Source organism: Neodiprion virginianus, chromosome 2 (genome assembly GCF_021901495.1).
Source record: "Neodiprion virginianus isolate iyNeoVirg1 chromosome 2, iyNeoVirg1.1, whole genome shotgun sequence".
Taxonomy (NCBI): domain Eukaryota; kingdom Metazoa; phylum Arthropoda; class Insecta; order Hymenoptera; family Diprionidae; genus Neodiprion; species Neodiprion virginianus.
In genome coordinates this window covers 5,933,375-5,952,808 of record NC_060878.1, presented here as the reverse complement: position 1 = coordinate 5,952,808, position 19,434 = coordinate 5,933,375, and the positions used below count along the sequence as shown (strand labels likewise).

Sequence of the window (19,434 nt, the reverse complement as noted above, 5' to 3'; positions counted from 1 at the left end):
TCGTATCGTAGGATTGAACTATTATTACTAGTTCACAATGACTATACATATATATATATAATACCGAATATCATTCATTCATTCGAAAAATTTAACGAAACACATTTAGACAACAGTTGAAATTTCCTGTCTTCCCCGAGGTTTGGAAACGTTGAAATTAATACAGCAAAAAAAAAAAATATCTATTTATTACTATTATCACGTGACCAATTTACTTTAAGAAATTTGTATGAATACTAAAATTCATTAACGAGGAGCAACGGCCCTGGAAGTCAGTTATAACACGCGTAAAAACAATCGAATGATTGTAATTAATAAAAATAACAACAATATAACCAGGATAAGGTTTAAGAATTTCGCGATTTAATTAATTACAATTTAATTGAACAGAACAGAGCTCGGATCTTCGTTGTCAAGTTGTTTGACATGTCTTAAGACATCCTTCTTTGTTATAACGCCTAGAAGCCGCCTGAAAAAGAAAATACGTAATCTGGTCAAACAGAGATACTTTGTAAATAGGATTGAAGAATGAAGCGAGTTGTTATAATTACTTTTTTAATAGTCATTATAATTAATTGTGTAGTAAGTTCTCACCCGTTATGCGTGACGAGCGTTTGCCTGAGTCCCAGTTTACGGAACATGTCGACGACGGTTTCCATCGGCGTTTGATCGGTGATAGTGATCGGCGCCATATCTAATATTTTCTTCAATTTTAGTGGGGGTGGACCATGCGTCTGAACATTACTACCGCTTGTGAAAATGACAAGTGACTGTCCAGTTATTCCCTCCATTAGCCGTCTTGCATTGGCTATGGCGAGATTCAAGTCCCTGCGTAGCACGAAGCCTACCAAGTATTGCGATTCTCTTGAAACAATGACTGGAAAACCATTGTGTTCAGTTTCTTTAAGTAAAGTGTCAACGTCGTCGACTGTCATAGAGTCTTGAGTCAGGACGTTCAGAGCTTCGTTGCGCCTAAGAAGAATGATAAAAAATAAAATACAGAAAAAATAATCACAAAACAACTTGTCCAATTTTACCTAAAAATTCTCAACTCACTTTGGCTGCATGACGTCCGCCGCCAAACTCGTATGTTGAAATTCGTCTTTACTGTCTAAGAATGGATATCCGTTCAATCCGATGTGCGCATCGTAGATGCCTTGTTTACCCAACGCGTCTCCGACCCATTTACTTGCCATAGCAGCTGCCATTAAGGGAACAATGTACCTGACCCCACCTGTTAATTCAAACATGATAACAACCAAGGACACTGTCATTCTTGTAACACCGCCCAGGACTGCAGCTGCCCCAACCATGGCATAAAGGCCAGGCGTTATGCAATCGACGCCAGTCGAACATTCCTCGCTGAACACCCAAATGTGAGGGTACTTGTATGCGAGTTGTTCCATACCGATGCCTACGATGCGGCCCATTATTGCACCCAGGCAAAGTGACGGGATGAATAATCCGCAAGGTACTTTCATACCGAATGTAAATATGGTCATTATCAGTTTCAGAATTAGTGCTAAGACCAACAACCAAACTGCTTGATAAACTCTCGGACCAGCAGCTGCTATTTCAATCGCAGAATTGACGTCAGTGAAATTTCTGTCGTAGTCGCTGCAAAAAAGAAAATTCAGATTCATTTAGGTCGTGCTGCAATTTCGATTGCAGGTTTTCCAACAGGGCTCTAAGCACATCGATATCTACATTTAGTAACACTTGGCTGTAAAGATATAATCCAATTACAGTGCTTCGAATCTAAAAATAAAATCACCTCAAAGCTGTGACGGAGAGACAAAAAATTATGAAATGAAAAAGTTATAAAAGATCAACAATTTCTAGCATGGAAAAAATTCGGAAAAACCACAATTGCGAATTGCAAAGACATAATAATAATTCTTTCAGTCGTATATGTCATAGGCATATCGTTAGTCCAATTTTCGTGACTCGATGCTTATTTTCGTTGCATATAAAATGTCTACAAACAATTGTCATACTCACCATAGCATATCAGCATTAGATACTCCACACTGGCTGAATAATAAGTAAATCAGCTGACTGGTATTCATTCGTGTGTAAGGATTTGGATAAGCAATAATGGCCGTAGCAACAGTCACAACCAAAACCTCGGTCACAGGATATTGACCAAGTTTAGATGTTTTTCGATAACGACACCAGTACAGATTTGCTTTAATGAATAACGTTGCAATAATACCCTGAAACAATTCATCAGTTTCGTTAAGTAATTTAAATAATTGCGATACATACTTTGTTCCACTCACTGGCAAAGCAATCATTACAATCGTTACTTTCTAAGTACTTACTCCCATTATACCGAGCATCACGAAGGGAACCAGTTCGAAAAATATCCACGGTTTGTTGTACTCTACGAAAAAGAGTACCGAGTGTTCATTGCCGAACGGATTTATAGATCTCAATACGAAAGCTGCTATGAGTGCACAAAAGAAGGAACGCCATAGTGTCTTCAGCGGGAAATAGTAGCTGACCTGTAAATAAAGTGGTGAAAACAATTACAGTTCGCTCGACGTTTTATCCCACTGTAATATTTTTCTTATAGAAATTCAAGTTTTCAAGGCGTTTGTTTTTTACCACAGCTTACCTCTTCTAAACTGAACAAAACACCACCAATCGGTGCGCCGAAGGCAACCGATACACCTGCAGCAGCGGCAGCGGATAAAATTTCACGCTTTTTCGCTTCGTTTCTTCCGTATTTTGGAAACAAGTATGAAAATATGTTTCCGATGCAACATGCTATATGGACCATGGGTCCCTCCTTGCCCAAACTGAGACCTGCCGATACGGACAAAATGAGACCGACGGATTTTATTATCAATGTCCACTTTCCCAAGTACCCGCGGATTATGAACCCACTCAGTATGGTTTTAATCTGGAAAATTAATCGGGTTATCGAAACGCTTTATCCAAATTGCCTTAAATTAAGACTGTAATGATACAAATACTTGATGATTTTCATGATTACTATACCTCAGGTATACCAGAACCGCAGGCATAAGGCGCAAACATTCTGACTAACGAGGCTGACAACGAAGCAAATAAAAGAGCCCAGGCTATGTAAAACATATAAGAGATTACGTATGATCCGGCTCCAGTCTTCGATTGACTGAATACTTCAGGCCACGTCCACCACTGTAAAAAAAAAAAAATAATGATGTTTTTCAAATGGGTTTTACTGTTTTTCTAACTGACATAAGAGGAAAAAATATCTGAGCTTTATAAAACCGTTTCAAGTTCCTACACCAACAGCAAAAAGATGTTTTTAAAAGAGATATTCTTATACAAGATTCATACTTGCGAATCAAAGTCTTACAGAATTAACACAAGTGGGAAAAGGAAATGCTTTTTCGCACCGCACAATATTCCTGTTACTTTGGTCGATGATAAAATCTTGCCGATTGCACGTCAGTACAACGGTTGTTTCGTACTTGTAGCGCGATTTCTTCCATACTACATTTAATGTTTTCAAGTGATTCGAAATGATTTCCAGTCCTTTAAGTTACCCCTATTAATGTCTCGTTATTTCAAATTATGCTCAAGTAATACGTGAGATCCAGCGGTTAAATTCGTGACTTTTTTTCATTGCATTTGCGTATCGTACTACTGACCTGTGAACAATTTCCACCGTCGAATGTAGTTTCATTGTAACTCCAGCAGCACTGTTCTTTGTTGAGCCAAAAGGCTTGAGGACATATTCCAAATTTGAGATCGGTCATCCACGAGGCACCGATGTCTATCACACCAGCGGCAACCCCCGTGAATAATCCAACGAATAAAACGCAGAGCCATCCCGACCAGGCGTCATGGGCCCCCTTGATCAAGTCCCACATGGAATCATGCTTCTTTTTAACAATGTACCGATGACGCATACGATCCCTGGCGATATCGCGCTGCCAGTCGATAGTGTGAAAGTCATCGTACTGACCGATACCGGGAATGTCATCCGAGTCTGCTGAAACTACACGTGTCAAGGAGAAAAAATATACATATATACATATATATAATTAATAAACACACGTGTACAAGCGATTATTTCATATTCACCCAGATGCGCTCAAGTGCGCATTTGAACTTTTAAAATTCGCAATTTCAACACGGCCCAATCAAGTTAATAGCATTTAATAACACAGGTATGCATGTGATAATGTATTGTAATCGCTAAGGCAATTGACACTTCTTTGTTAAAGGTATAAAAAAAATAATTTCCATCACATTCGAGCGTACAACAAAACCCCGTGTTTCGATGTATACATGTCACGAGTTACTTCACGTACGCATGTCAAATGCACACGTCGACATTTTCATCTTCTATAAAATATTCATACGATTGCTGCAACCGTAGCATAACTACATCGATACCGGAATTTCCTTGCGAAATTTGTGACAGTAAATTGGTTGCTGATTTCCGACAGTTGTGAATGAATGCAGACACATGATTATTATTAATATTATTTTTATTATTATTACGACTTTTTTTTTTTTTTTTTTATTAATCTGTTTTTATTTCTTTAACAACGCGCGAATCAGATCAATGAACTTTAACAATTAATAGGGATACCGAGGACTTGCACATTAATTTGTAATTAACTTTTGCGAACGAGATTAATTTTTTAAGCGAACGATTAAAAAATCAAGGAATTAATATTACAATAAACTTTTTCTACCGTTTACGAAATTTATTTTCTACTGGTTCGCTATACATATAGCCTTGAGTTCAAATTCACAACACACTGCATGTCAATCAAACTGTATAAGAGCGAAATACGTTTAAATTCTTCGAATAAAGAATAGCGAGAAAAAATGAAACTGAACAATAAATAAGCTCGTCAATCGTTATCGTATAATTGTAAATAAGATAAAAACTACCGGTAAGCCTATAATTTGAAGAGCAAAGTCAAAGGTTGATAATAGTAAAAAATTTAAACGCCACTTAATAAAACAAATATGTACACTGTAGAATTTTTTTTTTTTTTTCTCTTTCTTTCCTAACAGCAACATCTAATTCCATGCAGAGTAAGCGTACAGATAAGCGTCATTTCCTTTCGAAATCGACTTACCCTGCATCCCAGAAAAAGTAATCCCACCTTGAACATAGAGAATAAAGCTCTGAATTCTTAAAATATTCTCTTCAATCATTAGTTGCATAGGAAAAGATAATTCGTATGATTTTGCCTAAATTTGTAAATTTTATATTGTTAGTTGCATAAAATCAAAACTGATGCCTAACGATTGTTCGATAATGATAACAATCATTATTTCAAATATGCCTGCAGTGAATTGTGTGATTTGCACGTAAAAAATATCAACGGCAATAAATCACCGTACCGAATATAAATTCGTTACTTTATTGTTTATACTTTGCGTTGTGTTTGCATACGTTTTCAGGAGTTTTGGACGGACAAACTGCACAATTGTTATAACACGATAATAAATCTGCGAATCGATTTTGAAGAATTATTGCAAAGTCGAAGGATTAATACCGTAGGAATTGTATTATTCTAAACCGCAACCGCATTTTGCAATCACCGCAGATTACTTGCACAAATATAAGATTTCACGAAGAGGCGATGCGAAAATATTCAACGAACATCGACGACATTTCGCTCTATACTTTTTTCTTCTTCTCTTGTTGCATTATTTCTTCCGTTCGCGTTAAAACACGATACCATGACTGATGTAAGATAATTATATATACGACATTCTAATTGTGAGGTTGACCAATTCGAAATATTGAATATCTAATCTTATCTTCATTCTGTACATCAAAGATTTGCGAGATACGCCTCTTATTGTTAGTCGGAATCACTTTGTAATACAAAAACAAGTAAAGTTCACCACCTCAGAACACTTGCGTTTTTTTTTCGGAATCAAAAAAAAAGTTCAGGTATAAAAATTTTCAACGATTAAAAAGCAGGTTTTCTCATCAAGTGGTAAACTTTAATTCTACATAATTCCATTTCAAAGGAGTTGCAGAAAATTTAATAGAAATCTATAAGATCCGCGTAGTCTGAGATGAATATCTATAGAGCGCCTCGAATATCTAGATTAGAAATCCGAGCATCGATTAACGGACGGTTTACTTTTTTTTTAAAAATTCATCACCGAATAACTTCAGGATTATCGTCAACGGGCAAATTCTGGTATTTGCTAGTTTAAATCGACGAAATAATACCGAGGAAAAACCGATTTTATTAATATTTGAGTAAAGATAATATACTCGACTGGAGAATGAACGAACGCGCTTCATATCATATCAGACTTCAAGTTTTATTTGAGGCATTCACCGCTCGGCTGAACCTTGCAGCATTACCAAGACATTGGAATTGACTCCGAATTGGTCAACGTCAACGACTCGACTCAGATACGGATTATGAAATAAATGTTGAATCACTTTTTGAGTAGGCGTATGCATAATCGCGCGACATCGGTGAATTGTTCCAAAACACCGGTTCCCATGGATCGGAAGAGTGTCTCTCTTCCCTTTTTCTCCCTGCCGACTGTCGACTGGTGTCGTCGTCTCCTCCTCCTCCTCTTCCTCCTCCAACAACCGATCTATACCAACCCCAAGAAATCCTACAAGTTCACTTTCCAATCTTCATACGGGACTTCGACCCACACTAACGACACATCAACCCCAACGCTTCCTGTTCCCAAGCACTCTGATTTCGGCGTTCTAGTAGAGTTATCAAGCTTTCTTCTTCATTATTTCACGGAATAGCTTCGATGCTCGATGAGTTGCGTACAACGATCACGGTTGTTATTTATTACAGACGCTAGACGGTACTGGTTACCTCGTCAATTTCACATTGTCATCAGCGGTCACTTGTCGTTCTTTTACTTTAGAGTACTATTATACGTATCCGTGCTTGTTACACTGACCAGCGATCATTTCAGGGCATATAAGAGGGAAATCTGTACACTATAGACCAACGGAAGTTATGGTTGATAGTTTGAATAGTGAAAGGAGAGATTTGGTTCACGGATCAATCTGTATTTCGCCGATAAATTCAAACAGTCGAATGTCTGAAAGTATAATGTAGGTATACCATCAAGTCTGGACGATTTATCGGCGGAGATACAGATCAGGAGTAGGAACGCAAGTGACACCACCGTTTCATTATGTATACAGCTGAGCCCATAGTTGCTACTTATTTGTCAACTTTACAGAATGAGGGTATGCTATTGAGGTTTGAAAATTCGTTTATCGCACGTATATCCGAATGTTGCGTATAAATTATGTTACTGTGAGATATCCGTAGCCTGGCATATTCTCATGCACAACACGTACACGATACCATAAGTAGCACGTCGAATGAGATTGCTTAACATCAAATCTGCAATCAATTTCTTTCATCAAACACCTGACGTTGCACGTCACATTTTAGAGCACTAGTTTTTTGAAAGTACAAAATTTTTTAAAAAATAATTGGTCTCTCTACGGAACGCAATTCGTTAAAAATGTAAATTATATGTCTATGGATAGAAGTTTTGTTTTTCACATCGCTATATGCGATTTTAAAAAGAAATTTTTCCATCTGTTACAACAAGTCGATGATAATTATGCATAGAATTGACTCACAATTAAGGATAGTTCATATTTTTGACTGGAATCATTTTTATGGTTCGGAGAAGTATGGACGGATAATCGTAAATGATCACAGTATATAACTAATATCGAAATAAAAGAAAAAAAAGACAATCAAATTCAGAACCTTTTGTTTTTTTTTTTATTTGCCGCGCATGAAACTCTCAAGTTTCGTTGACCGGATTCCAAGATATTTCATCAGTTAAAGGCGACATTCCACTTCAGCTATTTCAGCTGTTACTTTATTTGGCGTAAAATAAAATTTGATATCGAACGAGCGCCAAATATTTCCAAAGAGTCAAAATAAAAATTAAAGTGGGTCTGACAGCGGCCGGCGTGTTGATTTTACTCCAAAGTTTGCACCGGTGATAACAAATATCGTAAAAAACAATTTCCACCTCAAGTTTGCAGTCCTAAAATTGCCGAACGTTATTACACTCCGAAAAAATCAAATATTCGATTGATAACTCGTTACTTTCAACAAGTTTTTTCTCTTTTCCTTTTGTAATGAAAAATGGCTAAAAGAGTCCTGAATGAGACGAACAATAATAATTCATTACGTTTTTATTGCAAGTTTGTCGATTCCGGAAACAGTGATAATAATAGTAATAAATATAATTCCAATCGTATACACGACACGACGAACGTTCAGCAGTACTGACGGTGAAAACATTCGCCTGCAGCCATTGAGTAAGAAAGTAAGATAAGAAAGGAGAACGCTGGAAAAAAAAACAACATCAATATCGTAAGAAAGGCAGAAACAGAAGAGTCTGGGGATATTCCGGAAAGTTTTGGTGATACTAAATAAATACGAATGTACGATTTTAACCCTTGAACAAGAAAAAAAAGATAAAACAGCGCAATCGATCCGGGATCTCATTAAGGAAGAACTCGTTTCACTCCCACTTTGCCGGCTGCCGTACTTGTCGACATGACACAACATAAGAAAATATCTCTCAGCGCAGCACTGTTCAAACTGTCTGGTGGCTCACTTCACACACTTGATACACATCACGCGTTGCACTCTGGGAATTTGGAGCGGTTGTATCGAGTAGGTAGTAGGCTGAAGATAGCGGCGGAAAAACTGGTGCAATCGAACCGGGTTAATATTCCTTAACCGTCAGAACGCGGTTCCCGATCGGTTTTACTTTGTCTAGCTCACGATATGACAAGAACCGTAAGATTTGACCATGCTGAAGTTGGTAGCGTTATCGTAACGATTCGTGATGAGGAAAAACCGTTACTTCGTGATTTTCGAATTATTTGAAATGTTCGTTCCTTCAATGTCATGGTGTGAAAATATGAAAATAGTGATTTTTTCCAATGTTTCGTTACGATAACGTTACTAACTTCAATCTCGTGAGATTTGAAGACCACAAGCTGATATTCGTGCGTAACATGGTCTACCTCACAGGGTCCCAATTCCTATTTTAAACCGGAACGAGAAACAGCTTTGACATGCATGTGGCAAAATTTCCAAACGTCGAACCGGTTTTACCGACTCTCGAATTGCAGATTCCACCGCCAGACTCTCCGGCATCCACGGATCTCGCGATAATATGTTGTGACTGACGAATTACCTGCCTCGCTATAGATGTATAATAATCGTTAGAAAAAAGACGAACGATTTGAGTATACTGAGAATTATCGTACGATAATGTGGAGAGAAATTTAAGTTTCGATAACTATACATTCGAGTATAAGTAACGTAACGTGCAACAAGGATATTGATACTCTTCGTTGGTTTGTTTGAATTTCTTCTGATCTAACGACAATATTTTCGTCGAATTATATTGACACGATGAAATTCATTATTAACCCTTGCAGCAGGTATCGAGGCTGAGGAATGCCGACAGAGTTTATCCTCCGTGAGTCAAGTCAGGGATATGAAACTATCAAATGTCTGTTACCTATTTCCATTCTTTCCCTATCCGTACTACATCTATTAATTTAATCGTTCGTTGAACCGTGAAAAACCTTTCATTCAGTTGTACGGCTTGAAAGTAACTTTTGAGCGGAATCAGAGTCGATCGGACAAGACAGTAAACAGTACGAGTATTTAGGTCGGTAAGAAAGAAAAAAAAACCCTACACCGACAAATTGAAAAGTTGTAAGATTATAATGCAAGTTTCTCCACCGCTGCAAAAATAATTATTGCGAACGCGTTGAGCGAAACACGTGTAGGTCTACCATATAGGTACGCAATACGTAAGTATAATAATCGTAGGCCGTTTGCATGAACGGCAGCGGCGAACCGTGAACCGCGAACGCTTTGCGTCGACTGATCGCAACTTGCTCTCAAGGCATACGTAAATACGTGACGCGTGTACGCAAATGTATGTGGTACACCGATACGAGTAGGTTACGCATAAACACCCTGCATAACGTTCGAGTCAGTGCTGCCAAGCGTTGGAGAACAATCGGTTGTTCGGGCGTAAAGTGTCCCTAGATTTTTCCTGCCAACCGTCATATAATATGCAAGTATCTAATGGTAGAAGTGAGCGGAACGTAGTTTTATGCACGAATCAAATTTCTAATTGATAAGTTGTTACATGTTTGACCGACTTACAATCAATTAAAAATGTTTATTTGAGAATAAAATACTCCCTCGGATTTACGTGGATATCAAGTAATCCCTGGTTATTGGCGTTCGATGTAACATTACAGATCCTATCAGTATTATAGGCATTCCGCTATGAGCTAAAGTCGCTGTGAGCGACAAGCCATGCATTTATGTATGAGCTAAAACGAATTTTCAAGGTTCTACTGCACAATAAACTTCTCTTAAGCGTTGCGATCAGACTGCTGTGAAGAATATCCGAAACTCTGCGTTCTTCAATATTGGAAAATGGGAAACTACAATTTATTTTCCAACTCCTACTTTACGGGTTTTGTTTATTTTTTTTTTTTGTCTAAAAAAAAAAACTCAGTTCCATTTCCTCGACTATAGCTCAAAACTGTTATCTAGCACATCATTTTTCAAATTTCTTTCAAAAAATGTAAAAACTATAGGCGTTCTTATTGAAATAGATTCACAAACACGTACGCATACAAGACTCGAAAAAAAATCGTGATAAACGATTACCTGATGCATTTCGAAGATGGCACGACAATTATAATCGTTGTTAAGTGGAACATACTCATTTGCACTAATCCATCGATCACCAGATGCAGAAATCTGCTTTGTCGACCCGACAACCGATTATAAGACACTGTATCTACGCAACTTTCAGGTGCACTGCTTTTTCTCTCATAAACACATGTATCTATTGTTCTACATGCAATTACGCGGTTGCCTTACGAACATTCAGCATTTGTTATTAATTATGCAATCTTTGTGGTTCGTTTGTAAAAATATTAATGATAATGATGATAGTAGCAATGAGTCCAAATAACATCACTATCGCACTATCGGGCATCGCTTAATTACAATTTATAATTAATTACATTCGAATTGCAAATTACACGTGTATGTACAATTGTACACTTCAGTTTATACAAATTAAATTTTTGTTTCGTAACTAGCGCGAAATAAAATGCAAATTTCATTTATAACAAATGATTGGTTAATTTAAATTTAATTACAATTTTTGCAAGTAATTGATATCTTTCTTTCGACCAATTTCAATTTTCAAATATAATTAATATGCATGTATCATTTATTCGATCCAATTATTATTGTTTTTTTCTTAACAATATTTAAAACCAATTGATCACCGTATTAAATTTAAAGATTTTTACAAACGTTATATTTGTAACTTGTGTAGGATTAATAACAATTTGTCTCATTATTCAAGTTTATAAACGGTATAGACGCATTTTGAAATTACAATAATGTGCCGAAAGCCACTTTCCACAATCTAGTCTGAAGGACAATCATTCCAAACGACCGCAATAATAACCACGAAGATACGAACGAAACTGTAAGATATCCGCATAAAATGAAAATTAATATAAAGGGCAAACTCACAGTGAGACGTTCCATCGTCTAGCCTGACGTTACGGTCGAGATAGGCGTTGTTCCCAGAGAGTTGGGACGTCCCGTGGTGATGGTGATTAACGTCCTGCTGCATGTCTTCGTCGCTACTAATTATCGCTCCCCTATTGGTAAGGCCCGTAGGTCGTAAACGGGCGTCGCTTAAACTTCCGCCCTCTACTCCATTTCCGTTCTGTAAATTTCAATTTAAAAGATCCCCGCGATTAAGGTATTGTTAAAGCTGACTCGGCTCGCAGTGTGAAAACATCGAAGACGGATATTGTCTATTAATTGTATACCATCAAATTGATAAATGGATTAGCGCCTCAATTGGCTGCCGCGCCGTCAACATGTTTTTTCACACACAGTTTTTTATCTCAACCAAACAAATATATTCAAATAAGATCAACGTATACAGTTTTATTCGAGCTTTAAAATTCAGTCGTTTTTTTTTTTTTTTTTGAAAAGTTTTATTGTCTTCCAAGCAATGCAAAAGAAAGCTCGTGTGGCTGAATTAAACTTATATGATGCAAAAAAAAAAAAAAAAAACTTCCTCGATAAGACTAAGTCATTCATATTGTAACTATGGAAATTTTAATATTAATTGTTACACGCACTAAGCTTCATTTGACATATCACATTTATTGTTAGTATGAAAAAAAATCAAAACAAAAAAATATTTAGGTGAAATTGATTCTTGTCATTGCACAGCCGCACTACAAGCTGATATTTATTATTTGAATCTAATTATTACAAATATTTAATACTTTACTAAAGTTTCGTCGGCATGAATGGTTTCCGTGCGGTATTGAATTTTTTTTTTTTTTTTTTATTTAAAGTAATACAGTTGGTATCTCACGTAAGCAAGTAGGTAAATAAATTTTGTTAACGGTTAATGTGCAGATTTAAAAGCGATAAACAGCTATACCTACGCGTGTAATGATAAAAACTATTTATTTTCCAACTCTTACCTTTATTCGTATGTTATATGAGTATATGTGTATACCTATAATTCATTATCGTGCAAGACTTCAATTGGGTGAACAGAAAGGTTTCAACGGTTATTAATGAGATAAGTAACAATGAACAGGTATGATGTTAGTAAAAACAATGGACCTCCCTGTCACCTACGTAGAATATCCATCCAATTAATTTCCTTCGGATAAAGAAGTCGGTAGTCATATTCCATTTTAATTCACGCTTATCTCTCTGAAATTTAATCTCCTCAAGTCCACCATAATGCGCATTATTATACGATACCCTGTCTACCGGATGATAAATGGCGTGTATTGTACAATTTATACAATCACTTGTAAAATAATTATAAATGTATGTATAACTTGTTTTTTTTTTTATAAAATTGGTAAATTATAAAGAAAAGTTTGATGTTATCTAATTATAATTCATGTTAAAAATTTCGTTACGTTTGTTATCAAGGTATAAACTCGCGTTATTGTAACGCTGATTAATTTTTTAACGTAATTATGTTATCCATGGGCGAAGTTTTACACATATAATAAAATTCGAATAGTGGTTTCCGCTGAAATTCGTTATAATAATGAATTTAGACGTGTAAAACAGTTTAATTACTCTAAATTACTCAGTCGAAATTCAAGCTATAAGTATAATTCAGTTGAGTTTAGAGGAAACTTTGGATTGAAATTATAATACCAACGCGATAGCGAGCCTTGAAATTTTAAAACCGGTCAAACACTACCAAGAGATCACAGATTGAGGAAAAAGTATGATATTTGCCTTATAAATCACATATGGCTGCATCAGGAAGTCAACCACCCGGTACTTAATACCAGATAAATCAGACTGGGTGGTTTTATTGTTGGTAACAAAAATTATTGTGCACGTTTCGGTGTACGGTAGAATCTCGACTATCCGAACCCTCAATTATCCGAACGGCGTCGGCTCAAAAAATATATTTTTGGTGCGTAATATACATCGTTGCTCGCTAAAAAATGCGGAGCAGCCGTTCCTCAATTGAAAATAGACGACTACGCTACGGAAATTATGCAAAAACATACAAGTAAGGAAAAACCAAGCAAAAATACCGTTTCACAAAACGTTGTTCGTTGAATTTGCTAATTACATTCCAGATAAAATCAATTTATTCATTGTGTTTCTGAATCGCGAATAAATGTATATGAGGCATTCCATGTCAACTCGACCTATGATTTTCCCTCACCATTTTCAATTTTCTTCAGGATTTTTTAGACGATTCTACAATCACAAAAAAGCACTCCTGAATTTTTTTACATTCTTTTTTACCAATGTTAATTTTTCATCGTTATTCAAAACTATCTGAAAATTATTCTGTTGTGTCAATTTAAATGGGACACCCTGTATATACGTATAACCTACATACGTACCTATCTCGTCTGATATTTTTGCAGGTAGTCAAAGCATTTAAGCACTTAAAACTCTGTAAACCGATCGCGATTAGAATTATGAATCACGTGAAATACGATTTTCGTTATTTACAAAATAAAAATATAATGTAATGCAGTGAACAACTAACGAATCTCTCATTGTTTAAAATATACAAATTGCATTATATATCACGACGTATCAATCTGTAGAGACATACATATTTTTATATTATTATACCTCATATTTTGGTGGCTTGCAATATTTACGACGTTTCATATTCCGCGAAAATGCGGAAAATAAATAAAAATTATAGAAATGGAATGCTAGCATTTTGTGTTAGTTGTTAGGGGAAACAGATATTTATGTACATGATGCATACACAACTTTGTACAGATAATCATACAAGCCTTCCATTCGTCACTTTTTCTGGCGAATAAAATCAATCAATCTCAATTAAAAAATCTAGATTACTTATACGTTATTAGATTCGAGTAATTTTCAGCTGATTTGCCGGAAAAAAAACCTGTTCACAAAACTCGATGAATTTATCCACAGGCGTTTTCATGCGATGAAAACTGAACGAGCATTTTTAAATGTATAATATATAATACAGTAGAAAATATGGCTCATATGCTCAATCTTTCCGCGAAGCTCCGAGATATTACCTTTGACTTTCTCATTTTTTCCACAACATCAATTATTCAACAGTTTCTTCTTTTTTTTTCCTGAATAAAAAAAATCTAAATCGGTGTAGATTAAAATTCTCCGATGGTTAAAAGTTTTGCAGAATAATGTCGCTCCTCATGTGAGGTTTATCAAGTCTTTCACTTCTGGTAGTGAAAAAAACAACTGACAAACCTAACTTTCCCTTGCTTCTTTATGAATGGAAGGCCTCATGCGCGCCAAACAATAAACAAGTGTAATAACAAATATATACAAATATACATTCGTAATAAAGTGTGATAAGATAATATTTAGTCATTGTACCTGTAATAAAATGTGAAATGAGAATCGAGGATGATAAAAGTAAGAAAGTAAGAAAGTAAGAAAGAAAGAAAGAGAATGGAATAACGAGTAACGGATGCCTACCTTGGCATCGACAGAGTGATACATGGTGGGCGTTGTGCTCAACTGTGCAGGGCCGAAGGACGAGGTTGCCGTTGACGAGGTTACCGTACCCTTCAGCGGAAATTTCTCCATCGTTTCGCGTACAACTGTTATTACATATACACAGGCAACATGTCTTGCAGGATTACAAAAAAACACATCTCAGGACGATATTCCCTATCAATAATCACATATACATGCCTGTCGTACGTCTACGATAAAAGGTTCGAGATAACAACACGTTCGGGCAGGTAGGATTAAATATACATAGTAAAAAGATTTTATCGAATATCGGCATGCTCGTGTTAAAATAAAAATAAACATATTTGTCAGAATCGCTGAATCGGGTGTAATTAAATTGTTTTAATGATTTGTTAAACCGTTCTCATATGCTTGAGAATTGCGAGGCTGAAGTTGGTAACGTTATTGTAGTTATTCGTTTTTCGGAAAAACCGTTATTCGTAATTTCAGGAATCTCTGAAATGCAGTAAATTATAATAACTCAAAAGTAATTCACGTTTTCAAAACTTGGTAACTTCAAAGTTACTAAAAAATTGCAAAATAGTGATTTTTTTTTCCCCCCAATGTTTAGTTACGCTAAGCTTACTAACTTCAGCTTGATTTAGAATCAAGTTCTCGCTGTTTTCGTATCTATATTCACAGCTATTAAACGCGTGAAATCAAAATTACGGTTATCGGATTACTTTTCGTTTATTAATGTATATCTCAGTTTTATAGATGAATCGTCGACGTTGTACGTAATTCTCAATGCAGACAGCTGATATACCTATTTTCTTATCTAATCTATTAAGATTGACAGAGACAGAGAAAGAGAAGGGAACGAAAATTCGTAACCAAAAGTTTAAGAATGCTTTAAACGGGATATTACAGCTTGCGTACGTATTTCGAGACTGCTGACAATGCTAATTTTTTCAACTTGAGCAATTCTGCGATAACATTTCTAGAGTAAATAATGAAAGACCTTCTGCTATACCTGTTTCTATATATAGTCTCCAGACTCCAAAAAATAATTTAAAACGTGTACAGCAAGCAGTAAACGAGGGTTTTGAAAAAACCTAATGACTATATCGATTTCTTAAAGCACCGTGATCGAGGTGCAAGGAACTTTGACACGCTTAATTTATTATTGACCTAATGATAAGCGTGTTGATCTACCGATGTAAAAAACTTGTCACGCTCGCCGGAAGCATGCGTATGTATATGTGTGGATAATAGAAATTGTACCGAATTCGATAGTTTCCTTTAGCAGAAGATTCTTATGCCGCGATTTTTTAAACTTACAATTCTGTACTCTACGTACGGATTGACGAGTTTCTCTCTGTGTCAATTTTTGTAAAGAATTCTTTAATAGCCTTCCGAGTTTTTATCGGTTCTGGGAAAATTTCGTAAAAGGAAACACGGAGCGTGCTCAACGCAGCGTTGGAACACCTGCCACTGGTATATTTTCGCAATACGTATCGGGCATTCCACGTCAAATCAGCAGTCTGTGCACCTCACTCTCTTCGATTCTGATCATTTTTTGGTATTATGTTCTTTCCGACCCAAAAGGGTCTCGGGAATTTTTTCAGATTTTCTTTAACCACCGGTGAAATACAAAATTGCAAAACCAATGACAAAAACACCGTTCTTAAGAATCTTAAAAAATTCACACTGATTCCATGGTTCGAAATGAAATTTTTGAGCACCGAACGATAATGGGATCTCTATATTAACCATGGTTTTCTTTTGGCAAGTTTTTACATTTTCTATGTCGGAATTGTTGATTTTTTTTTTTCTTTATGTGCCTCGATATAAACATATGGCAGAATCACATTATTTTCATGATTCCGTGATTTATTTAAATTGAGGAATAGAAAAATAAAAGCAAAAAAATTTAAATTCCGTCACGGATAAAGGAAAAACTTGCGAAAAAAAAGTTGGCAAATATTGAGATCCCATTGTGAACTGTGAATTTTTTCAGGTTTAAAAAAAATGGCGCTTTCATAATGGGTTTTTCGATTGTTTTTTATAAATTTCACCGGTGGTTAAAAAAATTTGATAAAAAATTCCGAGACCTTTTAGGGTCGTTACAAGCATCATAGTAAAAAATGATTAAAATCGAAGAGGGTAAGGTATGTGGGCTGCTAATTTGATATGTAATGTCCCGTATATACCTTGACTCTTGATTAGAATCAAGTGTGTAACATGCAGTTTGACGGTACATGCTTGATTGTAATTCCAGTCAAGAATCGCGACAATCACCAGAAACTCGACCGTGGATCTGGTTGCACGACAATCAGCGTATCCCTAAATTAACTGTGAATTTCATTATCGTAACGATTCATGCTGAGGAAAATGCCGTTACTTCGCGATTTTGGAATTATGTGAAATTCGGTAAACCATAATAAAACAAAACACTCCCACAGTTCGAAATCTCAGTGCCTTAATAAAATTCAGAAAATAGTGATTTTTTTTCTTAATGTTTCGTTACAATAACGTTACTAGCTTCAACCTCGTTAGTAAAACAAAACACACTCATATTTCGAAATCTTAGTTCCTTAGAAATCATAGTAAAACTCAGAAAATAGCAATTTTTCTCAAATGTTTCTTTACGATAATGTTACTAGCTTCAATCTCATTTTATTTTGTTCATATACACACCACGGTTCAAAGATAACGGAAAAGGCGAGTTGTATGAAAATACGTATCAGATTTTGGAGCGTATTACACAAATACAAATCCGCTTATACAATATATAACCGAACAACTTCGCCCACTCTAATATTACACCGCATAATCCTCTAGTTTCTGGTGTCGAGAACTTGAAGCAAAAAAAAAAAAAAAACATTAGAACTACGCACTTACAAAGCGAATCCGACTGATCGCATGTATCCGACCGTGATTTGAACTTTTGTAACTAGTGTAAACTTTTATTGTCAAATTGGTCATTCAGTGACCCGATTAGCGGATCGGGATGATAATCCTCAGATGAAAATTTGACCAAGAAATACGCGACTGGCTGATACGCATTGACAGCTGTGCGAGTCGCATATAAATATTCTAACAAATCGCGTTTAAAATTGCGACGAAACTGAATGATATTATTTGCCGCTACATTCGAGGATGTACCGATGATTTGGTCAAAATGACGTTTATCACATCTGAGGCGAATGATGCAATCAACAGAATCACGCATCCGAGCAAATAATCGACCACGAAGGAGTTGAAATTGGAGAACCGCAACGATGTATGAAGAATTGTGTGACTATTTTAGTGTAGAAAAGGTTTAGAAAAAACTAGCTGATGATTATGCGTGTATGCGATGATGCACAACAGCCCTGTGCAAATCAGGCAACACGACACGTATACGTGGTGGATAAGTCAAACATAAAAAACAAATAGTAGTAGGTACGTGAAGAGAGATAAGAGAGCAAAGTATCACTGTGTGCCATCGAAAAATATCACCGTACAAAGAGCAAGCAACTCACCATGATTGTTAAATATCCACAGGTAGAAATTCCGTGGGTATCATTTAACCTTCACCAACAAAAATAACTAACGTTGTAAGGTAAACTTATGGCTCAAGTGGTGGGTAGGTATGTTTTATTTTACGCGAAGGGATTCACCAAAATATAATTCTATCCTCAGGATGGAAAAGAGAGTAAATACGTTACACTATGCAAGTATGTGCATACAATTAAATAATAATAATAACTCTTCACGGAAGCGACGGCACTACAGGTAACTGCAAATGCATAACCACTCTGATCATGTGACAGACTTTGTCAAGGGTTCAATTATTTTTATTTACTGGCAGAGTCAACACTTCTTTTGTATTTATAAATTTCAGGCTTTCGTTCACGCCATTGGCTTTGTTTTTTTTTTTTGTTTTACTATGTTTTTTTTTTTTTGTTTATATATAAATCTTTTTCCGTCAGTCACCCACCGTCATCCCTCCTGCCCGTTCAGCGCCACGCGCAACTCAAATCGGCTACTAAATTAATAATAACACTACGCGCATGCAGCTATGACAGTTATGTATTTTGTACAATAGGTATACGCAGACACGTACGAAAGATGCGTGACTACACGCTATGTATGTATAATTACGTTTCTTTTGACCGATAGTGCACACGCCTGATGATCTGAGAACACTTTTTTCACTAGATCATTACTTATGCGTTGGTATTTTATTGACTAGAATCTACGACGTTTCAAGTGAGAGGATGCGATAGGCACGTAGCCGAGATGCTAGTCGCTTCAACTCCCCTTTCGCGATAGATCGAGCATTGAGCACGCGCTCTATAGATGAGACAGGTCATAAACGCCCACAACAATACACCCTAGG

The 19,434-nt window shown here is 36.1% G+C and overlaps 1 protein-coding gene across 10 annotated transcripts; it reads right to left on the bottom strand.

Annotated features, from left to right (window-relative positions):
- Positions 1-341: 341 nt before the first annotated feature.
- Positions 342-19,362, bottom strand: LOC124298294 (H(+)/Cl(-) exchange transporter 3). Of its 10 annotated transcripts, XM_046750109.1 has the most exons (13): positions 19,197-19,362; positions 18,575-18,623; positions 15,069-15,193; positions 11,592-11,790; positions 5,094-5,120; positions 3,645-3,994; positions 3,007-3,168; positions 2,621-2,908; positions 2,325-2,507; positions 2,002-2,216; positions 1,057-1,617; positions 595-972; positions 342-469 (listed from the first exon to the last, which is right to left on the bottom strand). In XM_046750109.1, exons 3-13 carry the CDS (start codon positions 15,177-15,179, stop codon positions 379-381), a joined length of 2,565 nt encoding a protein of 854 aa, XP_046606065.1. In that variant the 5' UTR covers positions 15,180-15,193; positions 18,575-18,623; positions 19,197-19,362; the 3' UTR covers positions 342-378. The 10 variants fall into 10 exon arrangements, with proteins under 10 accessions (XP_046606065.1, XP_046606070.1, XP_046606064.1 ...); XM_046750114.1 differs by lacking the exon at positions 15,069-15,193; XM_046750108.1 differs by lacking the exon at positions 18,575-18,623.
- Between the last annotated feature and the right edge of the window lie 72 nt (positions 19,363-19,434).